Below are 26,178 nucleotides of genomic sequence, written 5' to 3' on the forward strand. Positions count from 1 at the left end.
ATAATAAAAATAAATAAAAATTAGAGATTAAAATGATAAATTAATTTCTGTTTTGAGATTTAGAGTAAACTTTATTTGAATTTCTGTCCACACAGCTCATCAGAACATTCGGTTGTTAAACCACCTCTTGGAGATTCTTCAGGGAATCTATCAAGGTCACGAGGGGAAGAGGTAATACTTTGAGGGGGGCGGTTTCATTGTTTTTACATTGTTTTACTTGCAAATTTCACTAAGGAATTCTCAATTCAGTGAAAGAAACATTTTTAGAAATAATCATTATTTTTAATGCTGGTATTCATCTCAAGTTGAACTCTCAGTGGGCTAAGGGAAAGGGTTGCCTCAAAAAGCACATTTGGGAGTATTTGTATTAATGACCCAGTAGTGACCTTGGCACATGAGTTGGGGCTGTGCACTGCTTTCTGAACCCTGTGGTTAATTTGTTCAGCTATTATTGATATCCCCTTTGTGTTTCTTATCAATACATGTTTTTGCTTTGGAACCAGATCCTTCCCTAACTAGTACACAGCTTCATTCTGTCTTATTTTTTCTAGTTCATATTTTAACCTCTTACATAGGGACACTATCTCAAATGCTTAGAGGGGCCAAACAGATAAAAGAAATGAATAAAGTCAGCCATTTTCATGATAAGCACATAGGAATATTTGTCCCTTTTCTTTTTCCTAGTTTTTTAGGTTTTCAAGAAAAGCTAGAAATATAGATTTTTGTGTGAAATCTCCTGTTTTAAAAATAGCAACAAATTTAAAAAAATTTAAAACTCACTGGAGGAGCAAATAAAATCAATCTGTGTGGCTCTGCCACTTCTGCTATAAACCAGCTGTTAGTGATTATTATTAATGTGCTGTAGGCCATTCCTTTCCCTTTTTCTCTTATCTACCCTATGCTATTTGTTTGGTAGTCATATTCCTTGGATGTGGATTAATGGAAAGTGTAGCATTTCTAGTCAAATAAATTCAAACAAATAACATAAGAATTCAGTTCAGTTCCGTAAGACAAACATAACTTGACACATCAGGTTTGCCCTCTACTCCACAATGAGGATGTATTGCATGAATATATACGTAAGAGCTTGGGTAGGCTGAGGCAGAGTCTCTTTATGGGTAGAGTCACTATGGATCCTAGCTCCCACACTAGACCCAGAGCTGAAGTGATTTGCCGTTGTGTGGGTTCTTGACATAGGTAGTCACCAAAGGCAGGATTTGGTTGGGTCCGGTGACCACACCCAGTCCAGAGGTCCCTGTTCCAGGTGTGTCAGTCCTGGTTAAGGGTAGCCTATAGGATGTTTTCCAATGACACCAGTAGCAGGAGTCATCAAAACTTGTATACAGAACTGCTTCAGTTTGCCTTCCTCAGAAGAAGGCTGTGGACAGACAGGTTCACAGTTCAAAATAAAAATGAAGCTCAAATTAAATGTTCATTTTTGCAGTTTAAAAGGGTATTTTACAATTTCAGTTTGAAATGCTGAAATACTGGTTACTGGAGATAATAGTAAACTTTTTCTTAAATAGATTAAATAACAGTCCTTTCTACTTCCTGCTTTTAGAAACACAAATGATTCTTGCTTTGTTTTTGTTAGAACTTCTATATATGTGGGCGATTTTATTTCCTTGACAGCTAAAAGAGAACTTAATAGGATAATAAATATTCTTTTATTTTGTCATAGATGAAAAGATTGAAAGTCTGTGAGCTATTTGAGCTTAGTTTAGCAGCGAGTAGCAAAAAAGAGAAAATGGAGTTACTTTGGATTTGCCACTTAAAAGAATGTATGGTTGTGGATAGTAAATATAAAGTTCAAACAAGACTAATACAGTCAAATGAATTTAAAATGGGATAAAGATGAACTCTTTCAGATTCATTCTTTTTATAGGATGACTTCATATTCTTTCATTCTTTTCATAGGATGACAAATCAAAAAAGCAATTTGTTTGTATTAATACTCTAGAAGACACACAAGCTGTTAGAGCAGTGGCTTTTCATCCAAGTGGTGCTTTATATGCTGTTGGTTCAAATTCAAAAACTCTGAGAGTATGTGCCTATCCAGAAGTAATTGATCCAAGGTAAGACTAGATGCCTTTGTTTTTGTTTTAATTTTATTGTGCTTTAGATGAAAGTTTACTGTGCAAATTAGTTTGTCACTCAAAAATTTATACTTCAGGATGCATCTCCAAACACGTGTACATTTTCTTACAGAGACTTGATGATCATTGCAACTAAAAAAGTATTTAGTATTATAATACTATAGTATTAATCGGAATCCACTCAACGGCAACTAACAACATTAATCTGCTTTTTAAAGTATAGATAAAATGCCCATTGCGGGCTAAACTCTTGAGGAGCATGGCATATAGGACCCTCCACAGCCGAGCCTCCAATGCCTCACCAACCGGTCTATCCCACTTTCTCCTGAGTACCCCAGGCTTTATCTCGTCTAGCCCCATGGACTCTTTCCCATGCCTCCCACTTGGCCCATTCTTTCCTTACTGTATAATACCTTCACTGAAATTGTGTTCCTCCTGCATCTTTTTCTGTAAAAATTCTCTCTGCCCTTTAAGGCCCAGTACTTTGTATTAGACTATAACACTTACACTCGCCTTACTATATGTGGTAGTCACGACAGCATCTACCCCTGCCAGATTTTAAACTCTGGATAGAGATCCTGACTTCTTTTAATTCGTCCTCCACCTCCCTGCACCCCCAGAGACATTGCTTATATTACATGTTTAATAAGTGTCTATTGAACTTTTTGAATTTAGAAGCATTACCAGCAGCGTTTCTTTTCTGTTTGAGTTAAAATCCATAAAAAATATATGAAATGGAGTTTTTTTTTTTTTTTTTTAGTTATGTGTCTTATTTCCTAAGTAGTCTAAAATGAGAGTTAGATGAGTATGATAATGGTTAGTGATTTTATTTTTTGGATTTTAAACATGTTTTAAATTTCTTTTTTCTAACATTTTGGAAACTTATCAATCTGTTGTCTGATAATCTTTTAGCTCCCACTCTCAGGGACAGCCATAACATAGAACTTCATATCAGTTAATTTTAGCAAGCAAGAAATTGAAGTATCTTTCTGTAATTTTTCTTTTTAGTGCACATGACGCTCCTAAGCAGCCCGTGGTACGTTTTAAAAGGAATAAACATCATAAAGGATCCATTTACTGTGTGGCCTGGAGTCCTTGCGGACAGTTATTAGCAACAGGATCAAACGACAAATACGTCAAAGTTCTGCCCTTTAATGCAGAGACTTGTAATGCAACAGGTAGGGCCCAAGCAGTAGCTTACCAGTGTATACTTTATATATTCCCCATGTTATATCTCTATATGTCTGTTTTATTTTTAATGATATCCAAGAATTTAGCCTTAAGAAAATTTTTTAAAAAACATTATAAAGCTTGATTGTACTCATGAAACATTATTCTTTTTAGGCAAGTTTTTACAGATGGCCACGTGGTGTCTAAGCTGTAGAAAATCATTGTTATCAGAAAAATAACTTTAAAATAATGACCAGAATGGTATTAATGGATATTTTCTAGAACATATCTGTCTTCTTTTTTTCTTTGGGATAAAAAATAAGAACGTATCTCTCTATATATAACTCTATTTTAGGGATGATAATAACTAAATCAGTATTTTGATTTCTTGAAGTTCTTTGCTCAGTAAAGTGAAATAGATTATAATATTGATCCTTAAATGAAAATACAAACCATACCATTCACCATTACTCTTGGTCAGTTTTGAGGGAGTTGAGCAATCTTAAATTATCACAGTAAGTTGAGCAGTATCTTTTTTTTTTTAATTCTTATTGCTGTTTCAGGACCGGATCTGGAATTTAGTATGCATGATGGGACAATTAGAGACTTGGCATTTATGGAGGGGCCAGAAAGCGGTGGAGCTATTTTGATAAGCGCTGGAGCAGGGGATTGTAACATTTACACAACAGATTGTCAAAGAGGACAAGGCCTCCATGCTCTGAGTGGACATACTGGTGTGTTATATCAGTCTCAAATGCTGCTTTTCCTTGTGTTCAACCCATGCTTTTTTTCCCCTATGAATTTTCATTACTGGGGTATATTTCATCAAAAGAAATTTCTTCAAGACAAAAAATTTTTATTTCAAAAAATGTGAGCTTTGGATAGCAACCAAGTAGTGACTAACATTGCTATTTCCTGTGTGCTGTATCTTTTACTTATATACATAAGTCCATAATTTAATTCTCATAACAACCCTATGAGGTAGGCAGTTTTATTCCCATTTTATACATGAATAAAGTAAGGGTGAAAGGACAAAATGAAGTGCCCAATATCACAAGTCTATTAAGTGGCAAAACTGAGATTTGACCCAGGTCTCTTCATTCCAGACTTGGTGATCTAACCCCACAATCCTGTACTTACTCCATGGACAAGTTGCCATATTTTCAAATGATAATTTTTTTTCAGTTCTAATTTTGATGTGCTAAAATATTGAAAGAGCCTACCGTACTAATGGAATCACCAAAGAAAGATTAAATTTGTTCAGTATGGTTTTGATATTGTGCATTTTACTGAATTTTAATTATTTGAAAATTGCCCATCTATTTGATATATGTGGAAAATCTGTCACATAGTATATTTGGTTAACCAGACCATCACATGCCCAATAAAAAGGAGTACTCAGCTTTCAATGTGTTGAAGAAAAGTGTTATTCCACAGTAATTGAGTACCTTGTCTTTTATAGGGCATATTTTAGCACTTTATACCTGGAGTGGCTGGATGATTGCATCTGGTTCTCAAGATAAGACTGTTAGATTCTGGGATCTTCGAGTACCAAGCTGTGTCCGTGTTGTTGGCACAACATTCCACGGAACTGGTGGGTTTTTCTGGAATTTAATGAAGTTATATGGGAAAGAAGCTTTAAAAATTGCACTAGCCTACTAATAATAGGAACAATAGTAAAATAAGTATTTGATATCTTTTTTTTTTAAATTGTTGTGCTTTAAGTGACAGTTTACAATTCAAGTTAGTCTCTCATACAAAAATTTATACATACATTGTTATGTGACCCTAGTTGGTGTCCCTGTACTGTGATAGCACACTCCTCCTTTTCACCCCGGATTTCCCATGTCCATTCAACCAGCTCCTGACCCTCTCTGCCTTCTCATCTCACCCCTGGACCGGAGCTGCCCATTTAGTCTCATGTATCTACTTGAGCTAAGAAGCACACTCTTCACGAGTAGCATTTTATGTTCCATAGTCCAGTCTAATCTTTGTCTAAAGAGTTGGCCTCGGGAATGGTTTTAGTTTTGGACTAAGAGAGAGTCTGGGGGTCGTGTCTTCCAGGGTCCCTCCAGTCTCAGTCACACCATTAAGTCTGGTCTTCTAGTATTTGATACTTTATCAGTTACTTTCTATTCTTTAAAAATGCTTTCATCTGTTATCTTATATGTAAAAATAATGTTCAGCTTAAGAAACAGAGGTCCAGGGAAACTAAGTAAGTATCATGCCCCAAACTATGCAGTTAGTAGTAGCAGGGCCATGTTAGAACTTAGACCTTTAAAAATCATTTTTTAAAATGCATGCACCTGGTAAAATTTCAAATTGTACAAAAGGGTATATACCATTTTCTTCCCACTCCTATTCCTTGGTCTCTTTCCCTAAGGGACCAGTTTCTGATTTATTCTTCTAAAAATATTCTGTAAATACAGAACCAAAAAGTTTGTGTATATAATAATCTTGCTTCTCCTTTAAACAAAGCAAAGCACACACAGTAGCATACAACACACACTTTGATTTTTTAACTGATCAATATGACTTGGATTGTGAGTAGGAATTGACTCGATGGTGGTGGGTTTGGTGTTGGTTTGGATTCCACGTAAACCCAGGTTAATGCTCTTTGCATTAAATCACCTTTTAAAACACTGGTATCTGAGAATACACGATATTCTGCCACTGCATTTATTTTATTTTGGAGTACGTTTTCTGCTTTTTGTAGTTTTTAATAGCAGTTTAAGGCACTATTCCATGTGAAAAGCCCTGCCTGATATCCTTAATTTTTGGTGTTTAAAAAAAAAAAGCCTTATTTATTCTTTTGACTTTTATGGACTTTTTCTACCCTTTGATTTAAACCAGAAATGATCTGCTATAGCAAACTTGAGTTTGGAATAAACCCACATGCCCATACATAGATATATATGTATGTATGTAATATATATACATGTATATATGTATATGTGTATATATATATGTAATCATTGATTTGTCTAAAGTTTAGTTTGTATCTTATCAAAGTTAATGTATCACATAGTTTAAAGAACACAACTTCAATAAGACTTATTAAGAAAAACAGCGTTGCTCTAGGCATCACCAGCCTCTGCCTTCCCTAGCCCCTGTCTCGTTTCCTTTTTCTCAGAGGCAGCCATTTTTAACTTTTTTAGCAGTGTTCTTTTGGTACTTATTTCCATATTTCTAAATAACATGCCCATAATTATATTTTTAAAGATTATTTATTGACTTCTTACCATAGAATATGAAGATTTAACTTTTTTATGGCTCTTTCCAACTCCCACCATCCCCTATCCATAGACCTACTTCCTATTCCCTAACCTTTCGATAAAGTTACATCAATTTTAACTAGATTGGTATTCATTGTTTACATTATTTTAATCATATAGTTGCTATTCAGATCTTATCATTTTTTCTTACACATTTTTGTTCCTTAGTGTTAATAATTGTATTTCTTTGTTTTACTTGCTTAGTTTCTATACACCTGGTGGTGCAGTGGTTAAGAGCTTGGCTGCTAACTGAAAGGTCGGCAGTTTGAATCCACTAGCTGCTCCTTGGACACTCTGTTGAGGCAGTTACATTCTGTCCTCTAGGGTTGCTATGAGTCGGAATGGACTCGACAGCAACGGGTTTGCTTTTCGTTTTGATTTATCACTAAATTATCCCCAGACTCTCCCCTAGTTACCTCAATTATTTTCAGCTCCCTTTCTCTTTCACAGAGCCCTGGTGGTGCAGTGGTTAAGCATTTGGCTGCTAACCAAAAGGTCAGCAGTTTGAATCCACCAGCCGCTCCTTGGAAACCCTATGGGGCAGTTCTACTCTGTCATATAGGGTCGCTATGAGTCATAATCGACTCAATGGCAACAGGTTTGATTTTTTTTTTCTCTTTCAGAGACTTCAGTTTTGGTCATACCTCTCTTGCAACATTAATCTCTCCTTCTCTACTGGATCAGGCCCATGTACATACAAAAATTTTACAGAATTGGCAATGCTAAAAAGTTCCTCTCTTGACCTCCTTTTCCTCTCTCAGGTCTTAACCCCATTTTTATCTTCCTTTTCTTATCCAGGTGTCTCAGAAGTCTTACCTATACATGCTGTTTCCCAAATCCTCACCCTCAGTTTTCAGCCTATTCCGATCTGGCTCCTGCTGCAACTACTCTAACAAAACCTGATTTTTTTCAATATCACCAACAATCTTCATGTTGCCAGATCACTTTATATCCTTATTTTACTTCAAGTCTCAGTAGCATGTAACACGGTTAACCTCTTCCTCTTTCGGACTTTTTCTTCTTCTCTTACCTTTCTGGATAATTACTCCTTTATTGGCTCTTCCTCCTTTGCTGTACCTCGAAATGTTGGCATTCCTTAGGGTTCAGTGCTGGACTTGGTCTCCTTTCTTTCTCTAGGTGATTACAGCCATACCCCAGCTTCAGTATAACTCATGCTGACAGACTTTAAATTTTTATATTTAGCCCTAACCTCTTCTGTGTGCCTGGTTCATATTTTTAACCCACCTGCTTGAGATCCTCTTTTGGATGTCTCACAGGCATCCAAACCTTAACATGTCTTAAACCAAACTATTGACTCATGACTGGCCCACAAAAGAAAACTGCCCCAGCCTTCCTCACCTGACTAAGTGGTACCACCTACCTATTGTTCATTAGAGAAATTGGGGAGTCTTACTTGTTTCCTCTCTTTCTCCTTTCTCTTTAGTATCCATTCCATCAGCAAATCCTATTGTTTTAGCGTCAAAAATCTATCTTAAATCCATCTACTTTTTATCTTTATTGCCACCACTCTAGGATAAACCACCACTATCTCTCAACTTAACCACTGCAATAGCTTCCTACTGTTCTCTGTACCTCTACTTTGGTCCTCTCCAATCTGTGTTCTACACAGCAGCCAGAATATTCATTAAAAATAACAAATCTGAGTTTAAGAATGTTTAAAGGAATTAACAAGTATCCAGCATGCAACAAGGTGAAATTTACAGTGTCTGACGTCCAACCAAAAATTTGTAGACCTGCAAAGAAGAAGGAAAATATGATCTATAATGAGGAGAAAAAAATTAATCAAAACAGACCCACTAAAATAGACTACAGAGTTAGTAGATAAGGATGTTAAAACAGCTATTATAAATACACTCCAGTATCTTCTAGAGGGTAGAGGAAAATGTGTTAAGGAGAGGCAAGACAAGAAAAAGCCAAATTGTTTTACTAGAGATGAAAAATACAATGAGATGAAAATGACACTGATACTGAATGGGGTTGACAGGAGAGTTGACACCGTGGAAGAAAAAATTAGTAAATTTGAAGACAGCAATAGAAGCTATCCAAAATGAAACACAGAGACCAAGAGACTAAAAAAAAAAAAAAGGTGTCAGCACCCTATGTGCCAGTGTGTAATTGAGTTCCTGAAGGAGTGGAGAGAAAAAGAAAAAAGGAATTGAAGAAATACTGGCCAAAATGTTTCCAAATTTTATGAAAACTATAAAATACCAATTCAAGAAGCTCAATCAAGGTCCGGTGGATTCTCTCTTGAAGCCCTTCAAGACAACCATTAGAAACTGCAAACACAGATAACCTGATTTTTTTATGCATCAGGAAAAAAAAAATAAAGACAGCAATTTGTCAAAGAGAAATTTCAAAGAGAAAGATAGAGAAGGATTCATATAACTTATACAAAATATTGTAAGTGGCAGGTTTTTCCCATTTCTTCAGAATAGAGTACAGATGATTTAATTCCAACTCATTGATGATTTTAGATCCTGAATGACCCCCAGAGATCATCTCATCTCTTTCCCTCCACTTATGTGTTAGTTATCTAGTACTACTATAACAGAAGTACCACAAGTGGATGGCATTAACAAAGAGAAATTTATTTCCTCACACTAAAGTAGGCTAAAAGTCCAAATTCAGGGCATCAGCTCCAGGGGAAGGCTTTCTCTCGTTGTTGGCTCTTGAGGAAGGTTTTTCTCATCAATCTTCCCCTGGACTAGGAGTTTCTCCTCACAGGAACCTCGGGTCCAAAGGATGCACTCTGCTCCTGGCACTGCTTTCTTGGTAGTATGAGGCCCCCCATCTCTCTGCTTTTTTCTCTCTTTTATATTCCAAAATCCCCCCTCATTAACATCATAGAGGCAGGGTTTACGACACATAGGAAAATCACATCAGATGACAAAATGGTGGACAATCACACAATACTGGGAATCATGGCCCAGCCAAATTGATACATACATTTTTGGGGGACACAATTCAGTCCATGACAGCTTATAAATATAAGAACTGAGAACCAAGAAGTTAAATAGCTTGTCCAAGATAACATTAAATATTACAGAATTGACACTAGATTTAAGCCCTCTGATTCCTAGAGTGCTTTCCAGTAAATTAGATGAAAATGCTCATTTTTTGTTTTTTTTTTTCCTGTTAAATCCCTGTACCATGGGGTACAACCATAGGGTACTCCCAATGTATGTACTGGAAATAAGTTGTTTGATCAAGATAAAACACAAACCAAATCTTATATATCACATCTTGCTTACATTTCAATGACTTCTCATTGCTCTTAGGTTAAAGTGCAAACTCTTTACCATGGCCTGTGATATTCTGCTGATCTGGATTTATGTATCCTTCTAGTCTCATCTCAGATCACTCTCTTCTTTCCTTTCAGTCCTGGGACATGCCAAACTCTTCCCACTTCCAACAAACTCACATGCTATTAGCCTGAAATGTCTCCCTCATCTTTAGGTCTTGGCTTCAATATCTCTTGCCAGGGAGACCTTTGACTGCTCCAAGTAGGAGCTCACTATTATTTTCTATCACTAAATCCCATTTATTTTTTTCACAGCTCTTATCACTACTTAAAATTATATATATTTATATATTATCTATGTCCTCCAGTAGATTTTAAAGTTTTACAAAGGCAGTAATCATATCTGTTTTATTACCCAGAGGTAGATGTAGCACGTACCATAGTGCCTGGCACTGGGAGTAGTGACTTAATAACTTTGCTGAGTAAATGAACCTGGATTTCTGTTAGCAACATAACTTTGCATGTGTAAAACTAAACTAATTTTTCCCCTGCAAATCAGCTCTTCTTCCCATCGTCCCTATTTTTGATAATGGGTCTCTTATTTCCTCATTCAACTAGATTTGAAATCTGGGACTGATTTTTCACTTCCTTTTTTGCTTCTGTTCAGGCAGTTAATTGCTGAAACTGTTGATTCTTTGTTCAGATTTTTCCTGAAATTTGTCTGTCTTCAGGCCCCTATTCTCTCATTATTCTGTTATTCTATCTTGTCTTTCAGTAGTCTCTCTTCTTCTAGAATCTTGTCCATTTTAGTTTCATACACATTTTCACTTAGGTTAATCTACCCAAAGCACCACTTAGATTATGTAATTCCCTTGCTTAGAAACCTGCAGTGATGCTTCACTGTCTGCAGAAGAAGCAAGTTCAAACTCTGCAGTTCGGGATTCGGTGTGCTTGATGGTTGGCCCTAACCTGTCTTTTATGTTTTGCATCGAGACTGTTCACTCATTAAACCAAGTAACTCCAGCCAAACTGATTACCTGCCCTTAAACATGTTAAATACTTTTCCTCTAAACGTTTTCTTGTGTAATTCTTCCTAACTGTAATTAAAACCAAATTCATTGCCACTGAGTCGATTCTGACTCATAGTGATCCTAGAGACAGAGTAGAACTGCTCCATAGGGTTTCCAAGGCTGTAATCTTTACGGGAGCAGATTGCCACATCATTCTCCCGTGGAGCAGCTGTTGAGTTCAAACTGCTAACCTTTAAGTTAGCAGCTGAGTGTTTAACCACTGCGCTACCAGGGTTCCTCTGACTGTAATAGCCAGCTTCTTTTCTCTATCAAAATTTCAAGAAAATATTATTTTAATTAGATACATATATGTATATATATACACACACACACACATATACATTCTTATTTAATACTGTTTACTGTTTTTCAAGATCTAACTTATGCCCTTTTTTTCTGTGAAGTCTCCCCAGTCCACTTTGGTCTGCAGCAGTGTTTCTCAACTTTATTTTCACTATTACCCCCTAAAAAGAAAAATTTAATTTTTTCCTAACAAGAAAAATTAAATACTGAGGAATAAGATTTGTTGGGTAGGATTAAGCTTTGGAGGGTCGCAAACTACTGTAATGTTTAATATTTTTTCACTCCCTAAGAGCCATTTTTTTCTCCTTTGGGGGCAATATTGCAGCCATTGAGAATGCGTGGTCTACCATTATGGCTCCAGCCTTTGGACTCAGAGCTTATTCTCTGTTCAGTTCATGTTGGCAGTAAATTGTGTATTGCTTTTGGACATTTCCTACACTGTTTTCCTAAAACGTATGTTATTATTTAATTTCTTGTTTCTCCAACTAGATGCTAAGCTAGGTATGGAAGTATTTCTGGACACTTAACCAGCAGTTTAAAAAAAAAATGAGATTAAGAAAAGTGGTTTTTCTAGTGTAATTCATCTATTGCACTGTAGGTATACAATTTAGGAGGGAGTTCCCCTAAAAGACTAAAAATGGACTTTTTTGCTTTGTACCTTGTCCCTAAAAGGGGCAAGTGTTTATTGGCTGTTAGTTTGGATTTTTCCATAACTGAACAGTGTTGATAAGCTACATTAAATTATTACTGTTTGGTATGGTTCAGTGAACATAATTATTTATGTTGCAATTTAACTATATTGATTTTTCCATATTAAAATGTACATTCCTCTCGCCACAGGCAGTGCAGTGGCATCTGTAGCTGTAGACCCCAGTGGCCGTCTCTTAGCCACAGGCCAAGAAGATTCTAGCTGCATGTTGTATGACATAAGAGGAGGAAGAATGGTACAAAGTTACCATCCTCACTCCAGTGATGTTCGCTCTGTTCGATTCTCTCCTGGCGCCCATTACTTGCTAACAGGATCTTATGATATGAAAATAAAGGTGACAGACCTGCAAGGTAATTTAGATCCACTCGACCCCCCCGACCCGTCTCCTTTTTTTTTTAGTTTCTTGCATTCTATTTGGGATCCTTCTTTGTTAGTCTAGTGTGACTGACTTTAACATTTTCAAATTTTAGTTTATAAAATTTATTAAGCAGATTATTGGGACTGTGTTAAGAAGGGTTGTAGCAAATTATTAACTAAATGGAGTGAATAATCTTAGTGAATCAAGGAAAAGATGGGGGAGAACAAATCAGAGACAAGGTTTTATAGACATTTTAGCAAGTATGATGGGAAGCTTTTGGAAGATTTTAAACGGGAGTGATATGATCTGTATTACATTCTTAAAAGACAATCTTGAGTTCTGTAGGGAGAATGGGTTGTAAGGGGGCCAAGAGTAGAAGTAGAAATGTCAGTGAGGAGGCTATTGAAATAGCTCAGGTAAGAGAGAATGGTGGCTTGGACTAGGGTGCTAGAGGTGGAGGTGGTAGAAGTGATTGAATTTGAGATACATCAGTGTATTTGGATTAGATTTGGGGAGTGAGGGGAAAAGAAATCAAAGACGATTCCTAGGTTTTTGGCATAAGCAACCAGATGGTGCCATTAATTAAGATGAGGAAGACGGATAGGGAAGGAACAGGTTGAGGCAAGAAAATCAAGTTTGATTTAGACATGTTAAATTTAAGATGACTATCAGACAGTCAGGAGCCCTGGTGGTGAAGTGGTTTAGCTCTTGGCTGCTAACCAAAAGGTTGGTGGTTCGAACCACCCAGTGGCTCAGCAAGAGAAAAGACCTGGCTATCTGTTCCCGTAATGGTTACAGCTAGGAAACCCTATGGGGCAGTACTACTCTCTGCCCTATAGGGTTGCTATGAGTTGGAATCAACTTGATGACACCCAACAACATCAGACAATCAAATGAGATATCAAATAGCTATTTGGATACTACTCTGGAGCTTAGGTGAGCTCCAGCTCCAAGACTGGAGATAAAATGTGGGGATCATAAGTATATAAATGGCCATGTACTCAGATGAAATTTCCTAGGAAGTGAGATAGAAAGGGAACAAAAAAAAATATGAGGGATGACTCTTGGGATTCACCAGACTTTCTGACCAAAGTCAGGAAGTGAAGGAAAGCCAGCAAAGGAGACTAAGATGGGAGTGACACCAAAGTCAAGAGAAGCCAAGAGAGAGTTTCAAGAAGGAGAGAATGACCAGCTGTGTCAAATGTTGCTGTATATGTTACCAAATATTAGTTACGCTGTTAGGTATTCAGTAATTTATCCCCATTCGAACCTTTCTGTCTATTATGTTAATATAGTTTAGGATATTTTACATTGTAATGTCTTAAAGTAACAGGAGGTCTGTAAAATCTATAGATACACTTATTTTGTATTGTAAATGTACATCTCTTTTCTTTTTCAATCTAGGGGACCTCACTAAGCAGCTTCCTATCATGGTGGTGGGGGAGCACAAGGACAAAGTGATTCAGTGTAGATGGCACACCCAGGATCTTTCCTTCCTGTCGTCCTCTGCAGACAGAACTGTTACCCTCTGGACTTACAATGGATAGAGTACACCTGAAGTCAGTCTGTGCAGTGAAAGCACAGACACTTAAGACTACTGAGTTGTGAAAATGACAGATCTGAAGAACACAGACTGATCAGGAAGTGGCTTAGCACGAGGAGGCCCCTTATTACCATGTATCCCGTTGATAGGAGGTGTTGGGTGGTGTTATTCTGCAGTGCTTCCATGTGAGCTCATGCTTCTGTGACCTGCTGTATGTAGTCTCATTGTCAAAGCCTGCAGAAGAGCTCTTATGTTGTCAGTGTGCACTCCAAGTCATGGTGGATGACGTGTTTACAGTTTAGTATTAAATGCATTCCTTGGTCTTTGCCTAAATAACAGTTTTATATACACATTGAAATTGAACTATAAGTATATTATTATATGTAATGCAGCCAAGTTCTACACAGATTAAACATAGGTGTTCAGAAATTACTTTTGATCTTCTCACAGTCCCATGCTATTCTATCACCTGTCCGTTAGAAATGAGAATTTTATATATATCTCTCAAAAGTTACATGGTTGTTTTCACTAAGGATCATTATGGAGTTTAAAGATGGATAGGAAACTGCTTCTTAGTTCATTATGTGGTATAGGCCTTTTCTTTTTTTCTTAAACCGAGATATGACTATTATTTTGTTACATTATTTTGTTTCAGGCTAAAAGGTAAGTGTTTGCTTCAGAGACTTGTTAATTTCAATTTTTTGAATGCAACAAGATACCTCCCTTGTAAACCGTACTGTGGAAGCAGAGCAGCAGCAGTTACGTGATGGAACACTTGATAGTACAGTAAATTTACTGGCTAGCATTTTTCCTCCTTAAAAAAAGATATATAAGAAAAAATTGCCATAGACCATAGCATGGCTTGAAATGCTATGTGTGCATGATAATTTAAAATGGAAAATTTAAACTTTGCACTCCAAAAGCTTATTTGGATTTTTTCTTGCACTGTTTTATGTAATGCAGAATAATGATTTTATTTCTACAGCACTGTAGATCCTAACATTTATGTATCTTTATTTTCATATTGTACAGTAATTTTACTTTAAATTATTAAATAGGCTATTTTATTTATTTTAAATGCAGTTGAGTTGGTTCTAGTTATTGAACTGTCTGTGCATTGTATGTAGCAAGCATTTTTAATCTGTTGTATACAAGTAGAAAGGGTATTAGAAGTGTAACTGTGCTATTATTTCAATAAAGACCTCTTGACACCTAAAACTTTCCTGTTGTCTCAGTGTACTGGTTTGCTAGTGCTGTCGTAACAGCAGTACTACAAGTGGGTGACTTTAAAGGACAGAAATTTATTTTCTCACAGTCTGGAGGCTAAAAATCCCAATCAAGGTCTCAGCCATGTGGATTCCTTCTATGGGTCTCTCCCCTGGTTTCTGGTGACTGCCATCAATTGTTGATGATCCTTGGCACTCCCTGGTGTTCCTTGGCATCTGTATTCCCCTATGTGTGGCTCTGTGTCATTTCTCTTTTTATAACTCCAAAGTGATTAGGTTTAGGATCCACCCTACTCTGGTATGACCTCACTAACACAACAAAGGACAAAGCATATTTCCAAACAGGATCACATAGATAGGTACAGGGACCAGGACTTCAGTACATATTTTGGGGGATACAATTCCGTCCAGAACACTCAGTGTCTGTAGTTTTCAATTTAGAGTGTTATTTTTCAAGTTTACTTGGAGGTAGTATGGTCCAGTGGATGAATCCCATATTAAGTTATGTTTCTTTCTAAAGTTCTTCCATTAACTTGCTTTTTATCCCTTGGCAAATGCATACCACCTTCTATCTCTTTCATCCAAGATTTAGAGAAATTTTCTATCCAGAATATATTGTGAAAGTTGATTAATAGACCCTGACAACATGTATAAATTCTAGACTACAAATATGTTGAATTGGGTGCTTTAGAAAGAAATGAAATCTAGCTAGTGAGTGTTCAGTACGTACACAGTTTTCCTACATCTTGTACACGAAAGGGACTTCTGCTAAAAGTAGGCCAGTCTCTCTTTAGTTTACTTTCATTCTTAATTTAATATATTTTAGTTATTAGCAGGCCATTAGCATTAAGTTTAAACGTAGGAGAAAGGGCAATTTCTTGATATAAACCAGCTCAACTTATGGTGAAAAAGTTCATAAAACAATGTATTCTACCTTCATCACTGTCAGGGAGAAAACTTTAAGATCCTCCTAGATATGGGGTATGGAATTAATTTCTCTTACTGCAGTGAATTAGATAATACGCACCAGAAATTGACTTATTTCAATATCTGGCCATGTATGTCCTTTTTCTACGCTCTGCACAGTGCCTTCTGCATGTGTTGTTGCCTTGGAGTTGATTCCGACTCATGGCAAGCCAGTGTGTGCTGAGTAGAACTTTTCCATAGGGTTTCCAAGGCTATGACTTTTAAGAAGCAGATTCCCAGGCCGCCTTCTGAGGCTCCTCTGGGTAGGTTTGAACCGCCAACATTTTGGCCAGTACTCAAGTGCTGTAACCATTTGCACCACCCAGGGATTTCCCTTCTGCAGGTAGCAATGAATAGACTTTTTTTTTTAACCTTGCACTTTTTTTTTTATTATTGTAAAATTATACACAACTTAGCATTTGCCAATTCAACGTTTTTCAGGTGTCCTATTCAGTGATATCAATTACATTAATCATATTATGTAATCATCAGCCATAATCATTGCCAAATATCCCATCACCATAAACAGATACTGCTTCCTAAACAATGACTCCTTTCCCTCTCCCTTCTGCCTTTGGTTACCCTAATAAACTTTGGTCTCTTTACATTTGCCTATTCTTGTTATTTCGTATCAGAGATCATACAATATTTTTCCCTTTGTGATTGACTTATTTCACTCAGCACGTTTTCAAGGTTCATGTTGTAGCCTGTGTCAGGACTTCATTTTTTATGTGAATAGACTCCTGGAGGTTTGGGTAAAATAATGAGAGGACTGAAATAACTTTCACTCTCGGAACCCTTTTCAGCTGGGGGTGTGGGGAGGCGGGGCTGGGGTGTTGGAATGGAGAGGCTATGCAGAGGTTAACTCTTCTATGGGAGCTTCAGAGGTCTGATTCAAGTTTAATTTTTTTAACATTTAACTTTTAAAAAAATTGCAATAAGCAAAATGCACACTCAAGTGTACTGAATTATATACCAAATTTTAACATACTTTTAAATTTGTTGTCAGTTAACTTTTGTGTACACGTCTGAATAAGATTTCTCTTGTCATCTCCTCTTTGAGGTTTCCAGAGATTGCAAGGCCAGCAGTGAAAGACAAAGACAAAATTTGCAAGTACTCCATACTGTGCAACTGCACCCGTCCCCGCCTCCCAAATATGAGACTGTCGTCATCATTCATTATCTCCTATTTAAAAAAAACGCTCAAAATAGATTTCCGGTTTTCGTCGCAAATGTTACACATCTGAATTTATAAAATAAATGAATACTAAAAATACGCTTTGTATCCGTTTCATACATTTGGGTTCCACCTAAAAATTGCATCTGGAGAGAGTGAGTCCCCTGCCCTAAACACGCAAGCCGAGGCCGGGCCCGCCCCCTCGGCGGGCTAATCAGCCGCGCGCACGGGAAGAGCGCAAAGCCGCCGGCCGAGCGAGTCGATGCGGAGGCGCTCGGGAGGTCCGGCGCTCTCTGAAGCTTTTGGTTGCTCCGCGCAGGCGGCTTTCGTCTTCCCCGGCCTGTGTGGACAAGTGTCTTACGGGAGAGGCCGGTGGGCGACCCTAGGCGTGAGTCTACGCGGGTGGGTGTGTTTGTTCGGCCCGCCGGGGTTGCCGGTTGGGCCTCGGCGGGTCCAGCTCGCGGACCATCCGGGCGCCAGGGGAGGCTGCGGGGGCCGACCGGGTGAGGGCCGCGGGCGCGCTGCGCTGGGCCGCTCGGACCTGTGGGGTGACTTAGGAACTTGTCATTTACTAGGATGGGCGAGCGAGACCCCCCTCATCTGCTGGGCTAGTTGGCTGCCTTATCTCTGGTTGCCACACGGATTCTGTTGCGTTACACGGTTCAAAGAGCGGCCTGGGGAAAGGGACAAGCTAGTGCAAAGCAAGACCCGAGGGAACGTTGAATTTTGTTGATTTCGGTTGTCTCTGGAGACTTTAAGCTTAATCTGAGCAAATACAGGCAGCAAAATAGTTGTAATTTTTTTCGAACCCCCAAATCCAATTTGAGTGTAAAAAGTTAAGAGTGTAAAAAATGTAAGTATTAAGCCTGTGCATTAATGACTGAGTGGTGAAAACAGTTCCGGTTTTCTCAAGTGATAGTGGTTCTTGCAGTGTGGTCCCCAGACTAGCATCGTTATCATCAGAGAACTTGTGAGAAATGCAAATTTACAACTCTGGGGCGTGGAGCCCAGCAGTCTGTTTAAACTAGTCGTCCAGGTGATTCAGATATGCGCTCAAGTGAACTGAATTGCAAACCCCTGATTTTTATGCCGTGGTACGTATTCCAAAACCAGTTGACTCTGGTTCATGGCGACACCAAGTGTGTGAGAGGAGAACTGTGCTCCGTAGGGTTTTCAATGGCTGATTTTTCACAAGCAGATTGCCAGATCTTTCTTCCAAGGTGCCTCTACCCGTGCCAAACCCATTGCCTTGGAGTTGATTCCAGCTCATAGCGACACTATATGGACTCAAACCTCCAACCTTTCTGTTAGCAGCTGAGTGTGCTGTTTGCAACACCCAGGGACTCCATGGTACATACAGGTTACTACAAAATTTATGTTATACAAGTTAGTCTTGCCTTCCCCACTGGATGTGAAAATTAGTTGAAAGCAGACTTTTCTATTCTCCCATTTTCCATTCAGTGGAAGACAGTCTAGATAGACATTTCAGTCTTCCCTGATAGCTCTCCAGTCTAGTAACTCATGTTAGCACCCACTCTGTGTTGAGATGTGGGTCTAGCAGTTCCTCTTCTCCACCCCCTCCGAGACCCCATCACCTCTGAGTAGCCCCTCGATGCCACTAGCACCTTGCCATGGAGAAACAGCTTAGAGAAGGGGTAAGAGCATGGCTCTGGAGCGAGTTTGGGCACTACCACTAACTAGCTGGATGACCTCAGGCAAGTTACTTGTTTTCCTAATATATAAAATGAAGGTGTAATAGTACTAACTAGAGTTTTTGTGAGGATTAATTTATCAATGGATGTAACAGTGCTTGTCACAAAGTTTCAGTACTCAATTTTTAGCTACTGTTAGTAGTATCAAAGCCTGAGGCAGTGAGAAAAATGGTAAAATTAGTAGGAACTGGGAAGAGAGACTAGTATGCGTTGACAAGTAGTAGAATAACAGGTGCCACTGTTAAACTAAATCAGCATAAGAAGGTTGCTTCTGCTTAACACTTTGCTCTTCAGAGTGTGGTTTGTAGACCAACATCTCTGGCATCACCAGGAGCTTGTTAGAGATAGACTCAGACTTAGTCATGTTTTTCAACAAAATCCCCAGCAGATTTGGGGATGCAGCTTTATTTGGAGGGAGTGTGAGGTTGGCTGAAATATTTTTCAAGGAGTTCCAGCCTCAAATCAGTGACCATGGGGATCTGGTAGGAGGCCTTGTATTTTCAGCTGATTCTACTATTCTACTTCTTCCTCCTGCTCTTCCAAAATTTCTAACCCCCCTCTCCCTCAGAATCTTTTTTAAAAAGTATTTTATTATGTTTTAAGTGAAGTTTATACAGCAAATTAGATTCCCATTCAACAATTCATACACAGATTGTTCCATGGCATTGGTTACAGTCCCCACAATGTGTCAGCACTCTCACCGTTTCTACTCTGCCTGCCCCGTTTCCATCCATCCAGTTTCCTTGCCCCTCCTTGCTTTCTCATCTTTGCTTTTGGGTAAATGTTGACCATTTGGTCTCGTATAGTTGATTGTTTAAAGGAGCGCATTCCTCATGAGTGTTATTCTTTATTTTGTAGGCCAATCTATTATTTGGCTGAAAGGTGACTTCCAGGAGTGGCTTCACTTACAGGTTAAAAGGGTATCTTTGGGCAGTAGTCTTGGGGGTTCCTCTACCCTCCAGCAGTCCAGTAAGTCTGGTCTTTTTTTTATGAATTTGAGTTAGTTCTACATTTTTCTCCCATTCTATCTGGGACCATAAATTGTGTCCCTGGTCAGAATGGTTGGTAGTGGTAGCCAGGCACCGTCTAGTTCTTCTGGTCTTAGGCGAGAAGAGGCTGTGGTTCATGTGGGCCATTAGTCCCATAGACTAATTTCTTCCTTGTCTTTGGTTTCCTTCACTCTCCTTCGTTCCAGATGGGAAGGGACCAATAGTTGTATCTTAGATGGCCACTTGTAGGCTTTTAAGACCCTAGACACTACTCAGCAAACTAGGATGTAGAACATTACGAATTAAGTTATGACAATTGACCTAGTTGTCCCACTAGACTATGGTCCTGAGCCTTCAAACCCAGTAAATCGGTCTCAAAAGGTGTTTAGATATGTCTAGGAAATATCCATAACTGTGCAGCACATACAAACGTGTATACATATGCCCACAAATATACCTATATATGTATGCTCATGTACTCCCATATGCCTTCCCATGCCCATGTTGCATACATACCTACGTATGTAACTACTCACATATCTTTTGTTACTACTGTTGCAAAAATTGTATACGTTATAGCATTTACCATAGTTGTCCTTTATTCTTGCGTACCTCTTGGTGTCTTCATTTACCTTGGTCAAGTTGTGCTGACTTCCTGATTACCTGACCTTTCAGCAGCATTGGACACTGTCATGGTTTGAATTATGTCCCCCCAAAAATGTGTGTATCAGTTTGGCTGGACCATGATTCCTGGTATTGTGTGATATTCCTATATGTTGTAAATCCTGCCTCTATGATGTCAGTGAGGGAGGATGGGTGGCAGTTGTGTTAGTAAGACAGAACTCAGTCTACAAGATTGGATTGTGTCCTGAGGCTGTCTCTTGAGATATAGAGAAGAGAAGTGAGCAGAGAGAGACAGGGGGACCTCATACCACCAAGAAAGCAGTGCCGGTAACAGAGCGTGTCCTTTGGACCTGGGGTCCCTGTGCAGAGAAGCTCCTAGTCCAGGGGGACATTGATGAGAAGGCCGACAGAGAGAGAAAGCCTTCCCCTGGAGCTGATGCCCTGAATTTGGACTTTTAACCTACTTTACTGTGAAGAAATAAATTTCTCTTTGTTAAAACCATCCACTTGTGGTATTTCTGTTATAGCAGCACTAGATGACTAAGACAGCACCCCAGATTTACTGTGTCCAAAACAGACTCTTGATCTTTCAGAACTCACTATCTTCCCCTAAGCCTCTTGCAGTCTTTCTAGTTCTCCCAGTTGCTTTAGTCACAAACCTAGAAGTCATCCCAAATCTTCTTTTATCCTTACTTCTTATATCCCAATTTATCAGCCATTTCTGCAGTGTATTTCTGTATCAGGGTAGCAGAGGTGCCATAAAAAACAAGCCCCCAAATCTCAGTGACTTAACCATGAAAGAAATTTATTTTTGTTCACATGAAAGTTAAAAGATGTGTTCCCACATAGTGGCCGGTCTTCCATGTGGTCAGTTGGGGACCCAGGCTCTTTCCATAGTTTGGCTCTGCCCTCTTCTAGGCCCAGTGTTCTTTGCATTCCCTGGTGGGTGGAGCCAGCCAGCAGAGGATCACTTGTGGGAGGCTTTTAGGGCCAGACCTGAATGTCATGCATATCCCTCCCACACCTGTTGCCTTGACCAGAACTTAATTAACACAAGGCCATACTTACCTGGAAGACAGGCCGGCATGAATAGTTGCCGTGTGTTTAGAAATAAGAAGAAATGTGCTTGGTGACCCATTAGCTGGTCTGTGCCACATGTATAGTAAGGTCTACCTATAAACCTACAAATTGCCTGAATCTGACCATTTCTCAACACCTTTGGTGTTTTCTTAGTTCATGCCCCTTCATGTCACACCTGCACTGCTGCATGTCCTCTCTACTAGTCTCCTGCTTTTGTTCTTATATTCCAATCTCCACATGGCAACCAGAGTAATTTCTTTTAGAACGTGAATCAGATTCTTCTTACTTAATAACCTCTAGTAGCTTCCTGTTACACTTAGAGTAAAACCACACTCCTTATCTTACTGTGGCCTACCACATCGCCAGCTCATTCACGAGACCCCAGCCCTTCTTCTTGTCCTTTTAATGCTTCAAGCTTACTCCCCACTCAGGGCGTTTACACTTGCTGTGCCCTCTGTGTGGATATTCTCCCAAATCTCACTGTGGTTAGCTTCTTAATCATGTTTCTGCTTAAATGTTGTTTTGGTTATCTACTGCTATGTAACAAACCACCCCAAGGGTTAGTGGCCTCAAACAACCATTTTATTATTTCTTATGACTCTATGGGTTTATGGAGTTTGGCTGGGCTCAGCTGGGTGGCTCTTCTATTCTGTGTGATGTAGGCTGGGTTTGCTGGAACCACCGAGATGGCTCATTCATATGGCTGGCAATTGATGCTGCCTGCCAGCTGGGAACTCAGTGGAGCACCTATACATGGCCTTTCAATGTGGCTTAGCCATCACACAGTGTGGCAGTTGGATACCAAGAGGGGATGTCCCAAGAACAAGCATTCCAAAAGGATTAAGTAGAGGCCACCAATCCTCTTATAGTCTAGGCTCTGAACCAGCACAGCATCACTTCCACCACGTTATTTTGGCTGAGTAGTCGCAGAACCAGCTGAGATTCAGGAGGAGGGGAAATCGACTCCATCTCTCAGTGGGGAGAGTGACAAAGAATTTGTGGCCACCATTAATCTCAGAGGCCTTCCCTAAAATATCCAACATCACCTAATCTACCTGTCCCATTGTCCTGATTTATTTTCTTTATAGGACTTATCACTATCTGAAATTATATTATTTGCCAACTTATTCTAGAATATAAGCTTCTTGAAGAGGACCTGGCCTGGCTAGTTTCCTGGTATCCCTGTCACTTAAGATAGTGTCTGGTACACAGTAGTTATTTAGTAAATGTTGAGCAAGTGAATGTTGAACTTTTCCCCCAAACCATGTTCTCATTCTGAATTTCTCTTTTAAATTAATGATATTACCATCTTCATTGTCACTAGACTTGAAATCTTGGAGGCATGTTTGCCACCTTCCTTTTCCTTTCCTTCCTTGTGCAGTCACTTAGGTCTGTGGAATCAATCTTCAAAATGTGTCATGTGTCCAGGGTTCTCATTGCACACCCTTTCAGACCAACTACCACATCCTTTTTCTGCTTCATCCTCCTTGTTGGACTGTCTTTTTGTGCAGATTTTTCCTCTCATACGCATTCTGTACACTTAATACTTGTTTGATCTTTCTAAAATGAAATTCCTGTCCCCCTTTTTTTTTTTTAACACGTACAATTACAGTTTTATTATAAAGGAGACAAACCAGGACCAACATAAACAAGAGATGCACAGGGTGAGGTCTGGGAGGGTCTCCAATAAGAAAATTACTGGTCCCAGGGGATGCGTTACCCTCTGGTGAGTCAGTGTCTGTCACCAACAAGGAAGCTCACATGAGCTTCAGTGTCCAGAGTGTTTATTGGGGTTTCATTACACATTACTGTTGTTAGCTGCTGTCAAGTTGGCCCCAAACTCATGGCAGCTCTATGCACAGTGGAACATGGACTATTGTGATCTATGGTATTTTTAGTGGCTGATTTTGGAAGTCTGTCTCCAGGCCTTTTTTCTGAGCTCCCATCACTCTCTAAAGCTAGAGTGAGCAGATGAGTTTAGCCATAAGCCTTACTTTGGCATTGTCGACGCAGCCTGTCTCTTCAGCTATCCTCCCCCTTATTCCTCACCACCTCCCCCCACCCCCACCTCTAAGCAACCACTAGTCTACTTTCTATCTCTATAGATTTGCCTATTCTGGATATTTCATATAAATGGAGTCATATAATATGTGGTCTTTTGTAAATGGCTTTTTTCACTTAGTATAGTGTTTTCAAGGTTCATCCATGTTGTAGCATGTATCAGTACTTCATTCCTTTTTATGGCTTAATAATATACCACATTTTGTTTATGCATTCATCAGCTGATGGACACTTGAGTTGTTTCCACCTTGTGCATTTTGTGAATAATGCTGCAATAAACATACATGTTCAAGTGTTTGTGTTGACATATATTTTCTTGGATATATACCTAGGAGTAGAATTACTGGGTCATGTGGAAAAAAGCCTGTTTTCTTATTGTCTCGATAAGAATATGTGTGTGTGTCTGTATACGTTAATACCATTTTATTGAGTATTTTAATTTTATGTACTCTCCTTAATTACTATTTGGAAGGAAAGCCTTATCTTAACACTAAAGAGAAGTAGATAAAAAGTTTTTATTGCAAAACAATTCCTTTTAAAAATAATTATATGTTGTTATATCTGTATTTAAGAAAAATTTCAGGCTGGTACAGAATGCTGTGTTCTTTGCTCCTTTGTGAATGTCTGTTGCTGATAGCTGGCTATGCTCATGATGATGACTGGATTGACCCCACAGACATGCTTAACTATGATGCCGCTTCAGGAACAATGAGGAAATCTCCTCAGGTACTAAAAAAAATGTGTGTATGTAAGACTTTATCAGTTCTATGGTGGAAATAGTCTACTTTTCTTGTTTTACACAGAACTATAAGAGTCATGGAGTCATAGTCATGGAGCCCTGGTAGCACGGTGGTTAAGAACACGGCTGCTAACCAAAAGGTGGGCAGTTCGAGTCCACCAGCCGCTCCGTGGAAACCCTGTGGGGCAGTTCTACTCTGTCCTATAGGGTTGCTGTGAGTGGGAGTCAACTTGACAGCAGTGGGTTTTTATGAGATTCATGTATCAATGATTAGCAATCATGCACAATATCTTCCTAGCTCTGATAGTCTAGATTATTTCAAACCCACCAGGTTATTTCTGTTTCAAATTTGAATATAAAACGCACCAACCAGCAAACTAATAGCATTTTTGTCCTTAGGTATTATATAAATCAGACTTTTTTGATGGTTTAATACAGTTGAAGAATACAGTGAGCAAAGTCATAAATTTTAGTCTTCGGTAAGTAAAAGTTATTTTTACAACTGCACTATAAAGAAATAAAATTGTCTTTATTTTATTTTAGGCGAACTATGATGTAGCAGAGAAAAAGGATGTCAGTCCTGACTTGTCACATGCTGACGAAATGTCTGAATGTTACCGCAGGCTTGATTCTTTAACTCATAAGGTTAGATTTTTTTCATTCATAAGTTTTATGTCATAATATTTATATTATGTTAAATTGCTCTGTTTTCTTGTCTTTGCAAACACCACTTGTGTTCTTACGTACTATATACTTAAAAATCATATATATACATACGTTAAATGTTTCTTTACTTACTCTAGCACTGTTTTTTTTCCCTTTAAATTTTATTTATTTTGTTGTTGTTGTTGAGAACATACATAGCAAAACATATACCAATTCAACAATTTCTGCACGTACCATTTAGTGACATTGATTACATGCTTCGAGTTGTGTAGCCATTCTCACCCTCCTTTTCTGAGTTGTTCCTCCCTCATTAACATAAACTCACTGCGCCCTAAGATTCCCATCCAATCTTTCGAGTTGCTGTTGTCAGTTTGATCCCATACAGATAGTTCTTAAAAGAGCATAATGCTCAACACAGACCTTTTTTACTAGTTAAGCTCAATGATTGCTCAGTTTAAAGAAGACTTCAGGGGATATTTTTGGTTCAAGATTCAAAGATTATCTCAGGGCAGTAGTTTCAGGGGTTCATCCACCCTCCATGGCTCCAGAAAGTCTAGAGTCCATGAGAATTTGAAACTCTGTTCTGCGTTTTTCCTCTTTTGATCAGGATTCTTTTATGGAATATTTGATCAAAATGTTCAGTAATGGTAGCCAGGCATCATCCAGTTCTTCTGGTCTCATGGCAAGGGAAGCAGTTGTTCATGGAAGCAGTTAGCCACATATTCCATACCCTCCATCTATTCCTGATTCTCCTTCTTCCTCTGTTGCTCCAGGTGAATAGAGACCAATTGTTTTGTGTTGGATGACTTCTTGCAAGCTTTTAAGACCCCAGGCACTATGCAATGAACTAGGAGGTAGAACAGAAGCACTAAATATGTTATTAGGCCAGTTAACTGGGGTATCCCATGAAACCATGACCCTAAACCTCCAAATCAGGGAACCAAATCCCATGAGGTGTTTGACTGTACATAAGCAGCCTCAGCAGCTACTCTTTTACTTTTTGTTGTCATTGTAAATATGTCTATTACACAACTTTTGCGAATTCAACTTTTTACAGGCGTACATCTTATTGACAGCAATTACAATAATTGGCTGTGCAACCCTACCCTTAATCAATGTGATTTTCCCTAGCCTTGTTTTTTTTTTTTTTTT

At 38.7% G+C, this 26,178-nt stretch overlaps 2 protein-coding genes across 6 annotated transcripts in view; both read left to right on the top strand.

The window, feature by feature from the left end:
• The window catches only part of WDR47 (WD repeat domain 47), a 54,919-nt gene extending 39,819 nt beyond the window's left edge, over positions 1-15,100 (top strand). The window contains exons 9-15 of one of the 2 annotated variants that reach the window (XM_004388044.1): positions 96-171; positions 1,918-2,075; positions 3,105-3,274; positions 3,830-4,000; positions 4,729-4,860; positions 12,017-12,235; positions 13,648-14,997. In XM_004388044.1, coding sequence (XP_004388101.1) covers positions 96-171; positions 1,918-2,075; positions 3,105-3,274; positions 3,830-4,000; positions 4,729-4,860; positions 12,017-12,235; positions 13,648-13,790 — 1,069 coding nt within the window. In that variant the 3' untranslated portion in view covers positions 13,791-14,997. Of the gene's footprint in view, positions 1-95; positions 172-1,917; positions 2,076-3,104; positions 3,275-3,823; positions 4,001-4,728; positions 4,861-12,016; positions 12,236-13,647 lie in introns of both variants that reach the window. The other variant, XM_023742185.1, reaches the window with a different exon arrangement.
• A 2,328-nt stretch (positions 15,101-17,428) lies between these two features.
• The window catches only part of CLCC1 (chloride channel CLIC like 1), a 25,079-nt gene continuing 16,329 nt past the window's right edge, over positions 17,429-26,178 (top strand). The window contains exons 1-3 of one of the 4 annotated variants that reach the window (XM_023742186.1): positions 17,429-17,543; positions 24,194-24,347; positions 24,904-25,005. In XM_023742186.1, the coding sequence (XP_023597954.1) occupies positions 24,216-24,347; positions 24,904-25,005 (234 nt within the window). In that variant the 5' untranslated portion in view covers positions 17,429-17,543; positions 24,194-24,215. Of the gene's footprint in view, positions 17,558-23,847; positions 24,348-24,903; positions 25,006-26,178 lie in introns of those variants that run through there. The other 3 variants (XM_023742187.1, XM_023742188.1, XM_004388063.2) reach the window with 3 other exon arrangements.

The sequence above is a fragment of the Trichechus manatus genome, unplaced genomic scaffold (assembly GCF_000243295.1).
Source record: "Trichechus manatus latirostris isolate Lorelei unplaced genomic scaffold, TriManLat1.0 scaffold00204, whole genome shotgun sequence".
Classification (NCBI taxonomy): Eukaryota; Metazoa; Chordata; class Mammalia; order Sirenia; family Trichechidae; genus Trichechus; species Trichechus manatus.